This window comes from Pholcus phalangioides, unplaced genomic scaffold (genome assembly GCF_987345545.1).
Source record: "Pholcus phalangioides strain wild (caught in Gottingen) unplaced genomic scaffold, Ppha-v1.0 ptg000012l_1, whole genome shotgun sequence".
Lineage (NCBI taxonomy): Eukaryota > Metazoa > Arthropoda > Arachnida > Araneae > Pholcidae > Pholcus > Pholcus phalangioides.
The window spans coordinates 11,632,130-11,645,993 of NW_028301605.1; the positions used below are offsets into that span (position 1 = coordinate 11,632,130).

Consider the following 13,864-nt stretch of genomic DNA (forward strand, 5'->3'; position numbering starts at 1 on the left):
ACGTTGGACTTCAGTGATAAATGAATATCACCAGCTAACCACAAGCTGCTTTGAGAACCATTGCGTAGGATAAATGCTGTGAATGCATGGCTCCCCAAATATCGCACACAGCTAGGTCTTGAAACCAGGGTTTCTTTTTGCGGACACCTCTACTGTAGATTTGCTATATGAAAAACACAGCACCAGCAAGTACACGAAACAAGCATAACTCTGACAATATAAATATGTTAAGGCTGCACATGCATTCAGAACACGCATTCCAGCATGAACAGATTACGCACGAGTGGCATGGTGGTAAGATGATCATCTACCACCATGAAGGTTGCTGTCTGGTTCTGGGTTCGAATCAAGAGAGAGCATATAGATAAGATATTTTCCCTAACAAAGTTGACGCGACCACCGATAGACAGCACCTTACTTTCCAACCCATCTCATTAATGGCAGTAAATTGCAATATAGCGATATGGCCAGCGTTGGTGTTTGGTGAAGTAGTAGCATGTACAGATTCATTAGAAGTTCCGCAGAGGAATGTGTACAAGTGCATGCATGGTTAAAAGTAGTAGTAGTAGTCCTACCCTGAAAGAGACCATGTGTAAATGGATGAATGCACAGCTAGGTAATTGATCCAAACATTATGGTGGTTAGATCTAGGGCAGTTGCTAGAAAATTTCTTATAGGAAGGGACTGAACGGGTATTAGAAGTCCAACGGGGCATAAACAAGGGCGCAAGGAGTCTGGTGCACTTAGACGCCGGTTTAAGCTTTAGTTAGGCATCAAAATGTTTTAAAAATTCTTGATAGTAAACATTCACATGACATCACGCTTTCGAGCCAAGCCGTACCTTGATGACGAAGATATTGAAGAAAACTTTGGGGAACAGACAAGGCCTGGAACTGTAATACCAAAAACAAGAATGTGCCCTTGCCCAGTAATTTTTCTGGAAAGGTGAAGGAAAAATTAAGCTTTTCACTTGCCTTTTGAAGTAAATTTCTTAATAAAAGTTGCCTCGTTATATTTGCTCTTAACAGGATAAGGGTAAGTAATAATGGCTCATCACTAAGAGCTGTAATGCAGATAAATAATCCTGGACTAAAGAGCAAGACAGTTTCTTTAAAAGAGGGACATAGGATCATGAACAATTTTGCTCAGTAAACAATAACGTGTGGCTCAATACTAACAAAAACAGTTTAATTAGGGCCTCGAAGCAGAATGTTTTTCATCGTTCTGTAACGAGCCCTCAGCTGGAAATGTTCTGAGGTAAAAATCCAAATAATAGTGTTTTCCTCACTTGCAGATGGTTCTGCAGTAGCACTAATGTTGCAGATTTCGGCATATTCTGCTTTGGAGAATTGGTAAGTTTAAGCCCTTGGTAAGTTTAAGCCACCCGATTTGATGAACAAACTAAGCTGACATTACAGAAAACTGTTTGCATCAATAATTTTCTAGCATTACAAGGAGGACAAAAAATATCTCCTCTGGCTACTGTTAGATGTGTCTGTCTATGATAAACATAAAAGCAGGCAGGAAAATGTCCAGAAGGTAGCCATAGAGGCAAGGATCCAAGTTCAAACCCTTTTCTGGGTTCGAACCCTATACCCTTTCCTGGGGAAAAATCCTTTGCAAATGATGTCAACATGCAGCAGAGACACATGCACAGACTTTTATAAAGAATTCACAATCTTCACTGCCAGGCCAGAGCATTTGCATAACAATGAGGGATTACTTTGAAGGGATATCGGTATGTGACATTCACTGCTTTGTTTCTGACAATCAAAAACAGCCAGAATGTTTTCCAGTTAGTTACTGATGAGTGCACCGCAATATGAAATTGCATGTTAAAAAATACAAATGTTAATAAACCGAAACACATCCAAAACAAAACTCAAAATTTGTACGACAAAGAAAAAATGTGTCATTACATACAAGTATATATACATATTCGAATAATTCTCTGATTTTGATGAGCGATTATATAAAATACACACAAATATATTCACATTTATATTCATTGAACAAATATATCTTTAGATTGAGCGATATAAACCTCTAGCGAGCGATATAATCTCTTTAAATGCCAAGCTTCGAGGTTCAACACAACAGATTCTGATCCCGCAGAATAATAACATATTATATGTACAATATATATATATATATTTCTTTTTTCGAATGGCACTTCAATTTGGAATAAAAGTGTTACAATTTCCATGGAGAAGATTGATTTTCCCAGAGCATGCATAGTACTCATCGAATATGTTTTCATACCCATGTCTCCGCCACCACTGACATAACTGTCGGTTCCACGTGCAAGGCAACACATAAAAAAGCTCTTCGTGCTCGAAACTGAGAAGAGAATAAAAGTCTTGGTCCCCTAAATGACCCTTGAACATGTATTTTTCAACAAGCTTGTGGATAGCGGATACATTTAGAGACTCTCTATACGATTGGGAGATACGCATCTTTTCCAAGTGCAGGAGCAGTACGCCACTGTTGAAGCCCGTCAGTCCATTAGGAGGAGGAGCACCAGCTCTCGTATCATTATGTGCGCTTCTGTAAGAGTGGAGGATATGCCTGTACACTGGTTGCTGTTCCCTGGCTATGCCCACCACTGCCTCAGATCGGAAATGCTTGAAGTGAGCGTATAAGTTACGGATGTCATCAATGAACTTGACATCTACATCGAGCATTATAACTTTCTCCACTGGTAGCACTTGGAATAGCCCAGTCGAAACATAAAACAGGGCATCGCTGTAATATGCTCCCAACTTGTAGCTAAAATGAGGCTGCATGGAAGCGATAAGAGTCTTTAAAGGATCCGTGATGTTGACCACATCATACAATGTCACCTGCAATAGAAAATCCATATCAACAGAGAAACACGGTTATTAATATTTACACAGTAGGCTATAGACCAGCTTCCCAAACTTTTTGTTCCAACGCCCCCCTTCTTCAGAAATGTTTTTCTCTCATCTACAGACAACAATTTTTGAGGATGAAGAGGTGCCCATCAAATTGTCAACTCTTTTTTTTACAAAATTGCTATTTAGAGATATAATAATAAATTGGCTAACGAGCACCCCTGCTTATGTGTGTGTGTGTGAACACGGTTAGTTTACAATGTATAGTATACACACTTAATCCTCAAGTTTTAGACTAGGGTGGCACATGTTTTAGCCACCTTTAGTCTCCAAAAAAAAAGAAGTCACCCTGGCCCTCATTCCATTGCATCATCAAATTCAACAGCAACAATTATTTCGTCACTAACACAGCGTATATTTAGGTGGTGTGGAGTTTAGATACCCTTCAGAAAGTCGCCAAATGTGGCGACTTTCACCTTGAGTTATGTTTATTTTTCCTGTGCTTACCTGCTACACTGGATCACTGTTTCTCCAGGGTTTGTGCTGCTGATCAGCACTACGGCAATATATTTCATTTGACGAAGAAATAAGAAATATCTAATTAGCCAAATCGAGAGTGCTCATTTGCCCACTTTATGGTCGAATAAGCCGTTTGACGCAGTTTTGGAATTCCCGTTTTGAACTATGTCTCAATTTGGCTTAGGTTCTCTCTCATTTGACAACAACATTTTCCATCTGATTATCCAAATTGTTACAATTGATAAAAAGTCAGGGAGAACCCTACGTTTATCACAAATATTCCAACACATTTGCATTGCAGAAAGCAGCAGCATTTCTTAATTTTTTACTGCAGTTAAGCCTTGATATAACGATATTCTACAGACCAAGATAAAATATTGTTGTAGAGATTTATCATTCTAGTGAGGTTTCAATGTAGCCTATTTATTTATATTCAGGGATGAGAAGGACATGAGACATCATAACAAAATAAAAGCAAAATCACCATGGTTGCAACTGTAGCAATTTTACCATATGTTCCCACTTTTATGTCACATTAAGTGCTAGCGAGTACGAAATCTGGAGCACAGTGATGCTCATGAGCAACAGGTTTAAGATGTCTGCGCTGAACGCTAGTGAACACATTAATTGTGCATCTTGCCCTACCAGCGCTGAACTGGCAGAATTGCAGCATCCGTTTCCTGTATGCCCTTATAGGAGGTTTGGTAATGGAATCCATGGAAAATATCATATTTCATTGTGCATTATTTTATTAAAGCTTCCAAACATTAAAAGATCCTTCATGGCATGAACTGATGAACAACAGGGTAATGAACTTATCCGATCACATTAATAGAGAAATCTGAAATGGTAATAGAAGGCAGGCATGGATCCAGGATGGTGTATTGAGAGTGACAAATTGTGTAAGTTTATTGCATCGTCCTGCATTTTATGGGACATACAAATTTTCCCATTTTATTCTACTCTTGGGAGGGGTGATCGTACCTTTTGCCCACTCTCTGGATCCATGCTTAGGTGAATGCAGGCACCTTTATCTGTGAATAAAGTAGAGACTGGCATCTTCAGATTTGAATAGAGCGAAGGCAGACATCTCCAGCTATGAATGGAATGCAGGAAAACAGGTTAAGCTGTGAATGAGTTGAGGCAGATATCTTCTGCCGCAAAAGAAGCTGAGGTAGACATGTTCAGATTTGAACATACTCGGCTGCGAGTAGAGCGGATGACAGGAGGATCCAGGGTGACGAGTTCTGAGAAGCGACCCATCATGTAATTGGATTGCATTGCATTGGATCATTCCATATTAAACGGGACAGAAAAATTTACCATATATTATTCAGCTCTTGAGAGGGGTGACCTTCCCCCCATCCTCGGGTTTGGTGCTCGACTTAAGCTTTGTATGATTGATTTTAATTTCTGAATGAATTCAGGGGGGGGGGGGGGGTGCTCAGGCGCTCAGTTGCACCGGTGGCACAGAATACAGGTGATGCAGAATACTGTAGGTGCTCGAGCACCCACTGCACATTATAGCACTGCATTTGCGACTTACCTCAACAAAAGATTTGGAGCCCTCCGATGAATCTCTCAGAACTTTCAAAGCATGCTGGACACTGGAGTTATCAGTGATGACATGGAGGTGTAGGGGCGAGAAGGTGTGCGTAAACAGGGACTTCAAACACGCCGAGAACTTATTTCTGAGCTCCGGATTCTCATCGACGTGAGCGAAAAGAAACAGCACGTCGATGACTTCATCATTCGTGGGTTCTTGCTTAAACGTTATGGTGAAATGGATCGGCAAGGAATGCTGCTGCTGCTGCAAGGAATTCGCATTGGCTTCGTCCCCGTAGACCGTGGACACGCTCCGAGGATGGCACTGGCGGCCTCCACCACATCTCAACTTGTTGATTGTCAACAACGTGTCATCATCTTGCAACAGGAGTACCACGAACACTATGGAGATCGCAACGAGTCCCAAAGCAATTTTCGGTCTCAACGAGACATTCACTGCCATATGTAGAAGTGTGAACAATTTCGAGCTTTGTACAGCTATTCAATGGAGATATGACATTTGAATTCAGTTTCCCTTGCATCGCGGATCAAAACAGTAAACTCGCATCACATAGAAAAAGTATAAAAAGCAAATTCATAAACAAATCAGCTTTGTTGCCTTGGACCACCATGCAAATTGACACTTATTGACAATTCTACTGACTTGGTCATCAAGGTTACGTGAACCCTCTATCATTCGTTAAAGTTCATCACGGATAGCTGTGTGATTCGATGAAAATATGACGTCATATATAAAAAACAGCGGATAGAAACAAGATTGAATGACTTCGTCTGAGAAGTCAGTAGAGTCAAGGAGATTGTTATTGTGGGAAGAAGAATGCTCCGTTTCTGTGAGCGGCTCAAAACCGTTCCAATCGCTTCTCCGCTCTTTTAAATATCTCGTCTGCAGGTAGACATTGACCATATGACCCGTATGATCACTGTGATTTTGCACAGCCCTTTATTTTTCCCCTTTCTGTATTTTTTAAGCAAGTTTGAACATAATTGGAAAGTGTTTTTCAATTTAAGAACGTTTTGGTAAGAATCAGATATGTTTGATGTGGAATCTCTATCAATCTTATTTTTTTGACAAAGTATGGTCAAGTAAATATTTCTCCAGTGCTTCAGATGAGCTGCAAATGAGATAAACCGGCTCTTTCAGACAATTCACGAACGAACTTCATGTACTCAGTTGTTTACATGCTTCATAACGACAACAATCATTTTCGGTGTCAAAAGAGATCATGCTCAGGCTGTGTTACACAAATCTGTGCGACGGATTTATTCGCAAACATAGTTTTGCATCTCGCGTGGGCGCCGGAAATTTCTGTAAATTGTGCGCGGGGGGATTCTCAACAAAAGCCGAGCCTTCGGTGACGATACCTATTCTAGGACGCGAGTACGAACGCGACGGACAAACCAATGTTACCTCTCACATCCTATCCTACGTCGGACGCGACCTCCACCACAAGCGGAAGCATCCGCTGTGTTTCATTAAACAAAGAATCGCCAATTTCATGTATAAGAAATACGTGAATAGTAGGGGCAACGCCATCTTCTCTGTCCACGATAACCTATCCCCCTTGGTCACCACGGAGCAAAACTTTGACAGCTTGCTCATACCCAAGCACCACGTGAGCTGGAAGAAAACCGACACTTATTACGTCAATTCGAAGTATTTACTGAGGACTCATACATCGGCTCATCAACGGGATCTCATACTCAGCGGATTGAACAACTTCCTAGTCATCGGTGATGTGTATAGGAGGGATGAAATTGACTCTACTCATTTCCCTATCTTCCACCAAGCGGAAGGAGTTCGCTTAGTTACCAAAGATGAGGTGAATATTTTGAAGTTATATCATTTAAATATTTATGTAATCACCATGAAATAGTCATTAATTTAATGAATTTCTCTGTGACAAGGGTGCCCATTATCAAGAGATTCTACTATGAAGATTCGCCTTTTTGTTCAAGTTTTTGGCCGCGTCAAAACAGTGATGCATAGCTAACAGTATCCTCTTTGGCATATCTTCAAATGCATTGAGTGTTTCTATCATCCCACCGTAATCCTTGCAAATAGTCGCCAAACAGCAATATACATGGGCTATATAGAGAATTTACTAATTTCTTTGTGTTGAATGTGCATTCATTTTTTTATATTGCATGCACAAAACCAAGACTACTTCATCACATACCAACTCTGGTCATATCGCTAAATTGCAATTTACTGCCATTATAACCCCCTTGACTGCTGATGAAATCTTCCACAATCTGCTCCCCAATGTCAGTTTTTTTTATCACAAAGAGTAAAGACATATATATACACCCGTGACAATTAATGCACTGACCTTAAAGCATATATATACAGTCAAATCCTGTTTCAACCAATACCATTATAGGGAAAAAAATCTAACTTTAATGAGCATTTTTCTAAGTTTACTATTTAGAACAATTTTTCTATTCCCCTAAGTTTACTTAGGAACAATGCAAAAACCTGGAATTCCTTTTATAATAAAAAAATTTTATAAGGAAGTGATTTCTCTGATTTCTTCGAGTTCTTCATAATATATAGTTCTTATATTCGACTGCATATACGCCCATGGAAGTTAGTTATATTCTTCCTTTGGCTCAAACCTGGGACCTGACAGCAACAACCTTTAATCTCAAATTATAGCCAAAGACTTGAAGTTTAACGTTTCATAAATATTTTTCACTTTTATTTTGTAATAACATTTTATTTTTTGGGTTTTATGACTGCATAGGCGGAGATAGACTTGGAAGTCTGGGGGACACGATGGGATATATATACATTAGATCAGTCGCCGATCTCCACCTTTGACGCTGGCCCCCCCTCCCCCCGTATTGCCACCCATGTATGACTGAAAGTCATGGATTTTTTGTCCATTCCGTTACGAAAACAAATATCGCTGGAAAAAAATAATTATTATTGCTGCTGTTTTTATCTCTTAAAATAATGAAATCCGCTTATTTCATACACACACATATGCAGAGAGAAAAAAAAAATGATTTAAAAAAAAAAAATTGAGATTTTTACTTCATTGTTTTGATAATGTTTCATGATTTTTTTAAAACACCACGTAAGATCCCATGCTGTCTTGGTCACTCAAAGCCTGCACACTTATTTTCGTCAATCTTTTAGGCATTCACTGACCTGTCACTCTTTGGTCATTTACATGCTTGTAAATTATTGTAGGCAATTCATTTGGTCACTGGCTGACCTAGCCTCTTGCTCTCTAGCAGAGGCATATTTATGGTTTTACCACCCGTGAGCAAAAAAAAAAAAACAAAATTACAGATTTTCTTCCATTCTACTACTTTTCTTGCTCACTCATCACTAAAAATTTACTGTCCTGGGCTATAGTCCCCCATGTAAATACACCACTGATACCAAAGATATACAATTTTCAACATCAGTTTGAGGATTGAATAAATGTTTCAAGGGTTGCAAATACATATATTTAAATACTTTTTAAGCTTTTTCAGTTGCAACCACTTAGTGAGAAATTAAAGCTGTTTGCCAACTGCACGCGGACGTCCGAGAAACAAGAATCCCATACAATAGAGACTGTGAAACTACTCGAAGAGGAATTGAAAGACTGTCTATCTTCCCTGGTGAAAGCTTTATTCGGAGAAGGTCTGTATTAATTCTATTCCTTTTAATACAAATAGGATTATCGATACCTACAATTCAAATTCGAAAATTGAATTCTTTTTTTTTATTATTGCATTTAGATACCAAATACAGGTGGACTGATTCGTACTTCCCTTTCACGCATCCATCATGGGAAGTGGAAGTTTTCCATAAAGGAGATTGGCTCGAAGTACTCGGTTGTGGTATCATGGAGCAGAAGATCCTTCAGAACAGTAAATCCTTTTTTTTTTTTGTAAATTTTTTTGTACAGTATGAAATATTTTATGCAAAAAGAAAATAATTTATACATGCTCAACCCATAGCCTACTGCTGCATGGCAAATGTGGCTTCCCGAGTCACTGATGTAGTCTGACCTCAAACCTAATTGTGGAAAAATCAGATAAGCTGCACATTAGCAGACCACTTAAATGAAATGTAGTGAAGTTCCACACCACTTAAGTGGTCTGCAGCATATTTTCAGATTACTTGAGCGATCCAGGGCACATTTACAGATTACTCAAGTCACCTGGAGTACATTTACACATAAGTCAGTGTTTCCTAACCTTTTTTCACCCATGGCTTTTCCTTAGGCCTTTTGTTTTTCTCGTGAGCCCCATATAAAAGAGCAAGACCCTTCTTATTATTGAACTAATTTTTTGAATAAATTGATGCACCCCTGATTCAGTGAGGGTTTGGAGGGGTTGTAGTTCTATGCAGTACTGTCTCACCTCCCTGGGCCCTCGGGCAAAAAAAATGTTTAGCCCCCTTAGCTAGAAATAACAGCTTAGGTATTTACTTATTCTTGCAAATAATTTTACCAGAGCTCATCATATAGGTCCTCCGTACTGATATCAGGGCCATGCCTAGATTGACCCCCTTCCCCTATGTTTTAAGATGGCCCTAGTTCTATGCAGCACCGTTTTAGCAGCATCAGTGCCTGTATTTGTATACAAATTCACATACTTATTCCAGGAAAAAAAATAGTGTCAAATCTCATAAGTGGGTTCTCCTACACACGCAGGGCCCGAGCTGTGCCTGACTGGGCACATGTGTTAAGACGGCCCTAACTCTATGGGCAGTTCTGCTTCATTTGAAAGCAGTCACACTTTTTCCCACCCATACTTCACTTGAAGCTTAATTTCTTTGTATATGATTTTTTTTCACACTGCTTTCTTTACGGCTCCCGTAGCAGCCCATCATGACTCGCTCCCTTCAACTTGATTTTCACTCGTAGCCCCAGGTTGAGGAACATTGACTTAAGTGATCTGCAGTGTAGTTCCACATTATTCAAGTGGTCCATAACACAGTCACAGATAATTTTGATTAAGTGACTCGCAGCTCATTTGCAGATCACTTAAGTGACCTGCAGACACATTTCTGTGTCCCTGAAAATTATTTGTTCGATGAGGAAATACCTCTTAAAAGAGTAAGAAAGCTGGCATTTCCATTTAAAATCTGGAAAAACCGGAGAGAATCAACTCGGTCAATTGGAGGTCAACTGGCAAATATATGCCAAGTTGCATTAATTTTTTTTTTACCATTTTCATAAGCAATGACCACCCCCCCCCCCTTCCCTCTTTTGCAGGTGGAGCTGGAGACAAAGTAGGTTGGGCATTCGGATTAGGACTGGAACGGCTTGCAATGATGCTTTATTCGATACCTGATATACGCATATTTTGGAGCGAGGACTCAGGTTTCCTTAGTCAGTTTGATGTGGAGGATGTTAATGCCCCTATTCATTATAAGGTATTCTTCTATTTTGGGTTATTTTTTTGTACAGTTTCAGGCCTAAATTGTGACAATTTATATTTTTGTTGATTGGGCATGTTTAAAAATTTTCATGCGGGTGCGCATTCCCAAACCAATACTCAATAAAGGAACCTATATAGCTTGATTTCCCTTTTTTTTGGGTGATCGATAATTTGTTGCATGTTTTATTTTAGAATCGACTGCAGAATGTTTATTCTATTTAGACACGCTGCATCTAGTCCTTCAACCATGAGATGAGACTTGGTTATGCATGGTACATCATGCCATGTCGGACAATTCTATTCCTTTCTAGAAGGACGAGTCGATTATGAAAGCTCAGTTGCTGGTGAACTATTCTCGATGCGCAATCGTTTTACCTAAAAGAATTGAATAAAATCATCTGATTTGACATGAAATGACTTAGTCAAATACGGTTTGTTAAGTTCAGTGTCGAATTGCAAACTTACTATGCGGAAATACTATGTAATTACTTTGCATGGGCATAAAGTACGGCGAAATCTCACTACAACGATATTCAATATAACAATAAATCCCTTCACAATGATATTTTTCGAAGTCTTGTTTGGAAATGTCCATACTGTAATATTAAACTCCTGCCTCTCAATATAACAACAATCTCTCTACAACAATATTTTTCTTAGTGTCTGCAGAGTATCGCTATATCAGGGTTTCATGGTAATTGAAGATATTGGGGGGTGAGCTGCTATATATACTGCTATGTTCAAAAAGTTTGAAACACATTTTATTACGGAAAAAATGAGTACAGATAGAACCTGTTTTTCTGATGTTTCCATGAAAGTGACTACCGCTATGCAATTATACATTTTCGCCATTTTACATACAAAGATGTAAATGCAGATTGCAAGCCTTTTTTTGTCATATCCTCCAGTGCTTTTGTCGCTGCACTTTTTTGGAACCTGAGAATCATTGCTTCGTTAAGCAAATTCTTTATCCGAGGAAAAAGTCATATGGGGGAGAATGGTTGTGGAAGTATTGGAATGTGATGTTTTTACTGTTAATCTGACACCAGGAGGGACCCACGAGTCCCTAAATGTCTGCATGATTGGATGAGACATAAGCGACCAGATCTTTGGAAGTCTGGGTGCTCCGTCATGATAATGCGCTAGCTCACAGGTTCCTCCTGGTGTCAGACTACCTTATTAAAACATCACATTCCGATACTTCCACAACCAGCTTATTCCCTTGATCTTGCCTCATGTGACTTTTTCCTAGAAGAATTTTATAAAGAATTTGCTTAAGGGGGCAACGATTCTCAGGTTCTGAAGAAAGGTAGTGAGCAGCGATGAAGGCAATAGAGGATGTGCCAAAAAAAAAGTTTGCAATCTGCATTTACATCTTTGTATGGAACAATGGCAAAAATGTATAATTTTGCAGGGTAGTTACTTTGAAATAAAAACCAAATAAACAGGTTCTATCAGTACTCATTCTTCCGTAATTAGACCCCAAACCTTTTGAACGTACTAGTATATTTTCGAGACATCAGAAGACACCACATCTCAAATACATATTCAAGTTTTAGCAAAAGCAGCCCATACGGTGCGCAAAAGATGCAACTGCACTTGTTATAATAGAAAATATTAATTGAGAAAAGTAGTTTTGTGCAACAAAACAAGTTGGCTGTTTTAAAACTATGAAAATTCTCAGAATATTCTGAATATTGTAATGAATTATTGAAAATCAAATTTGTTTGATGAAGGAAATGAGATTATATTTGTCACACAGGGTCCCGCATCTGATATGGGTTGCACCAAGTTGGCCACTCTTTAAATATAGTTTTATTTAAAACAAAATTAACATTGCAAACATTCCATCACAAATTGCAACTGTGTTGATTACAGTCCACCGGGTTCGGAGCCAAAAAAACATGTGGGTAACTTGAAATTTCATAATAAAACAGTTTTGCCAACCAAATATTGAAAAATTATTTAACTTACACAATCAAGACAAACAGGCATCCTGAAAGCACTTTTCAGGACATCGGGCTACCCTAGTCCAGAGTCACCTCAAAAGATTCTTTGTTAACAGATCGGTCCTCAAAATAATATGGAGTCTGCCGATCACGGGTAAATTTTATTTTTATGAACAAAAAAAACACACAAACCTTATAATTTTTTTATTGGCAAATATAAGCTGACTTCCATATCGGCAAGTAGGGCATCAGCAGTTTTGTGCTCCAAATTTAACAGTTATTTACAGTTGTGAATTTGTTTTTATGTATAGGAGAATTTTCTACTTGAGTAATAATTTTTCTCACCACCAAAAAAAAAACTCACTGAGGGAACTGATATCGGTTATTAGTTTTCAGATAAATGAGTGTTGGACAATCAAGGTTCTACTGTACTCATAATTTAAACATATGTACCAGTTCATAATCTTGTTTCATTATTTTGGTAACTCATAGCGATGGACAAATCTCGTCCATAAAATTACTAAAAGAAATATTTCATAGTAAAAAACATTTTTCTTCTCATTTAACAGCCAATCAGCAAGTATCCTCAATGTATCAACGACATATCATTTTGGATTCCTGAGAATTTCCACCCTAATGATTTTTACGATATCGTCAGGACAGTGGGAGGCGATATTGTGGAACAAGTGTACAAAGTCGATGAGTTTTTTCATCCAAAGCACAAAAAAACAAGCCTGTGTTTCCGGATTGTTTATAGGCACATGGAAAAGACTCTCACCCAAGAAGAAGTCAACAAGATCCATTCTAATATTGGAAACATAGCCTCCAATGAACTTGGTATTGAAATTAGACAATGAAGAAATATTAAAATTGTAACAGACTGTGTGTATAGCGAAATCTACCAAACTGTATAGAGCTCTCCACATGTTGTACCTTCTTTTTTTCCTTCACACTTCACTTCTGCTATTTCACCAAACACCAACTCTGGCCATATCGCTATATTGCAATTTACTGCAATTAATGAGATAGGTTGGAAATGAAGGCACTGTCTATTGGTGGTCACCTCAAGCTCATAAGGGAAAATATCTAACTTCCTCTCAGACCATAACAGCAATCTTCACAGTCGTAGACGAGCATCTTACCACCATGCCACTTTACTTCTGCTAGTACTTAGGAACCCATTCAAGATTTCATTGTTGATGAGTAATGAGTTTTTCAAACATGGATATTTATTAATATGCACCATGGTGTCAATCAAGGGTGGCAATGTACGTACAAGAAGGGAAAACAACATAGAACAGAAATGAAACACAAACATATAGAAAAAATTAATCACAATCAGGACAAAATAAATGACTTATTGAGGCGGGAGTGACAAAGTTGTAGGGGGCAGGGGAAAAACCACGCAAATGCAGAAAATAAAAATAGGTACAGTATTACAAAATGGGCCAATATCAAATGGTCGAGGGGGAGAATCACGTAGATTTAAATAAAAAAGGGGAGGGATTAATAAATAAACATTCTTATTGGAAAAAAATAAACATCATGTAATGACCGGGACCGGCCTGGGACAACATGGGAGATGGGGGG

At 38.6% G+C, this 13,864-nt stretch overlaps 2 protein-coding genes across 2 annotated transcripts; one reads left to right on the top strand and one right to left on the bottom strand.

Annotated features, from left to right (window-relative positions):
* Window positions 1-1,891: 1,891 nt before the first annotated feature.
* On the bottom strand, window positions 1,892-5,483 carry Xxylt (Xyloside xylosyltransferase). Its single transcript, XM_089240188.1, has 2 exons — window positions 4,921-5,483; window positions 1,892-2,843 (listed from the first exon to the last, which is right to left on the bottom strand). The coding sequence occupies exons 1-2, from the start codon at window positions 5,380-5,382 to the stop codon at window positions 2,175-2,177; spliced, it is 1,131 nt and encodes a 376-aa protein (XP_089096314.1). The 5' UTR covers window positions 5,383-5,483; the 3' UTR covers window positions 1,892-2,174.
* A 620-nt stretch (window positions 5,484-6,103) lies between these two features.
* LOC149079580 (putative phenylalanine--tRNA ligase, mitochondrial) lies at window positions 6,104-13,193 on the top strand. The gene is made up of 5 exons (XM_089240189.1): window positions 6,104-6,760; window positions 8,418-8,577; window positions 8,676-8,807; window positions 10,160-10,320; window positions 12,844-13,193. The coding sequence occupies exons 1-5, from the start codon at window positions 6,164-6,166 to the stop codon at window positions 13,129-13,131; spliced, it is 1,338 nt and encodes a 445-aa protein (XP_089096315.1). The 5' UTR covers window positions 6,104-6,163; the 3' UTR covers window positions 13,132-13,193.
* The last annotated feature ends 671 nt before the right edge of the window (window positions 13,194-13,864 follow it).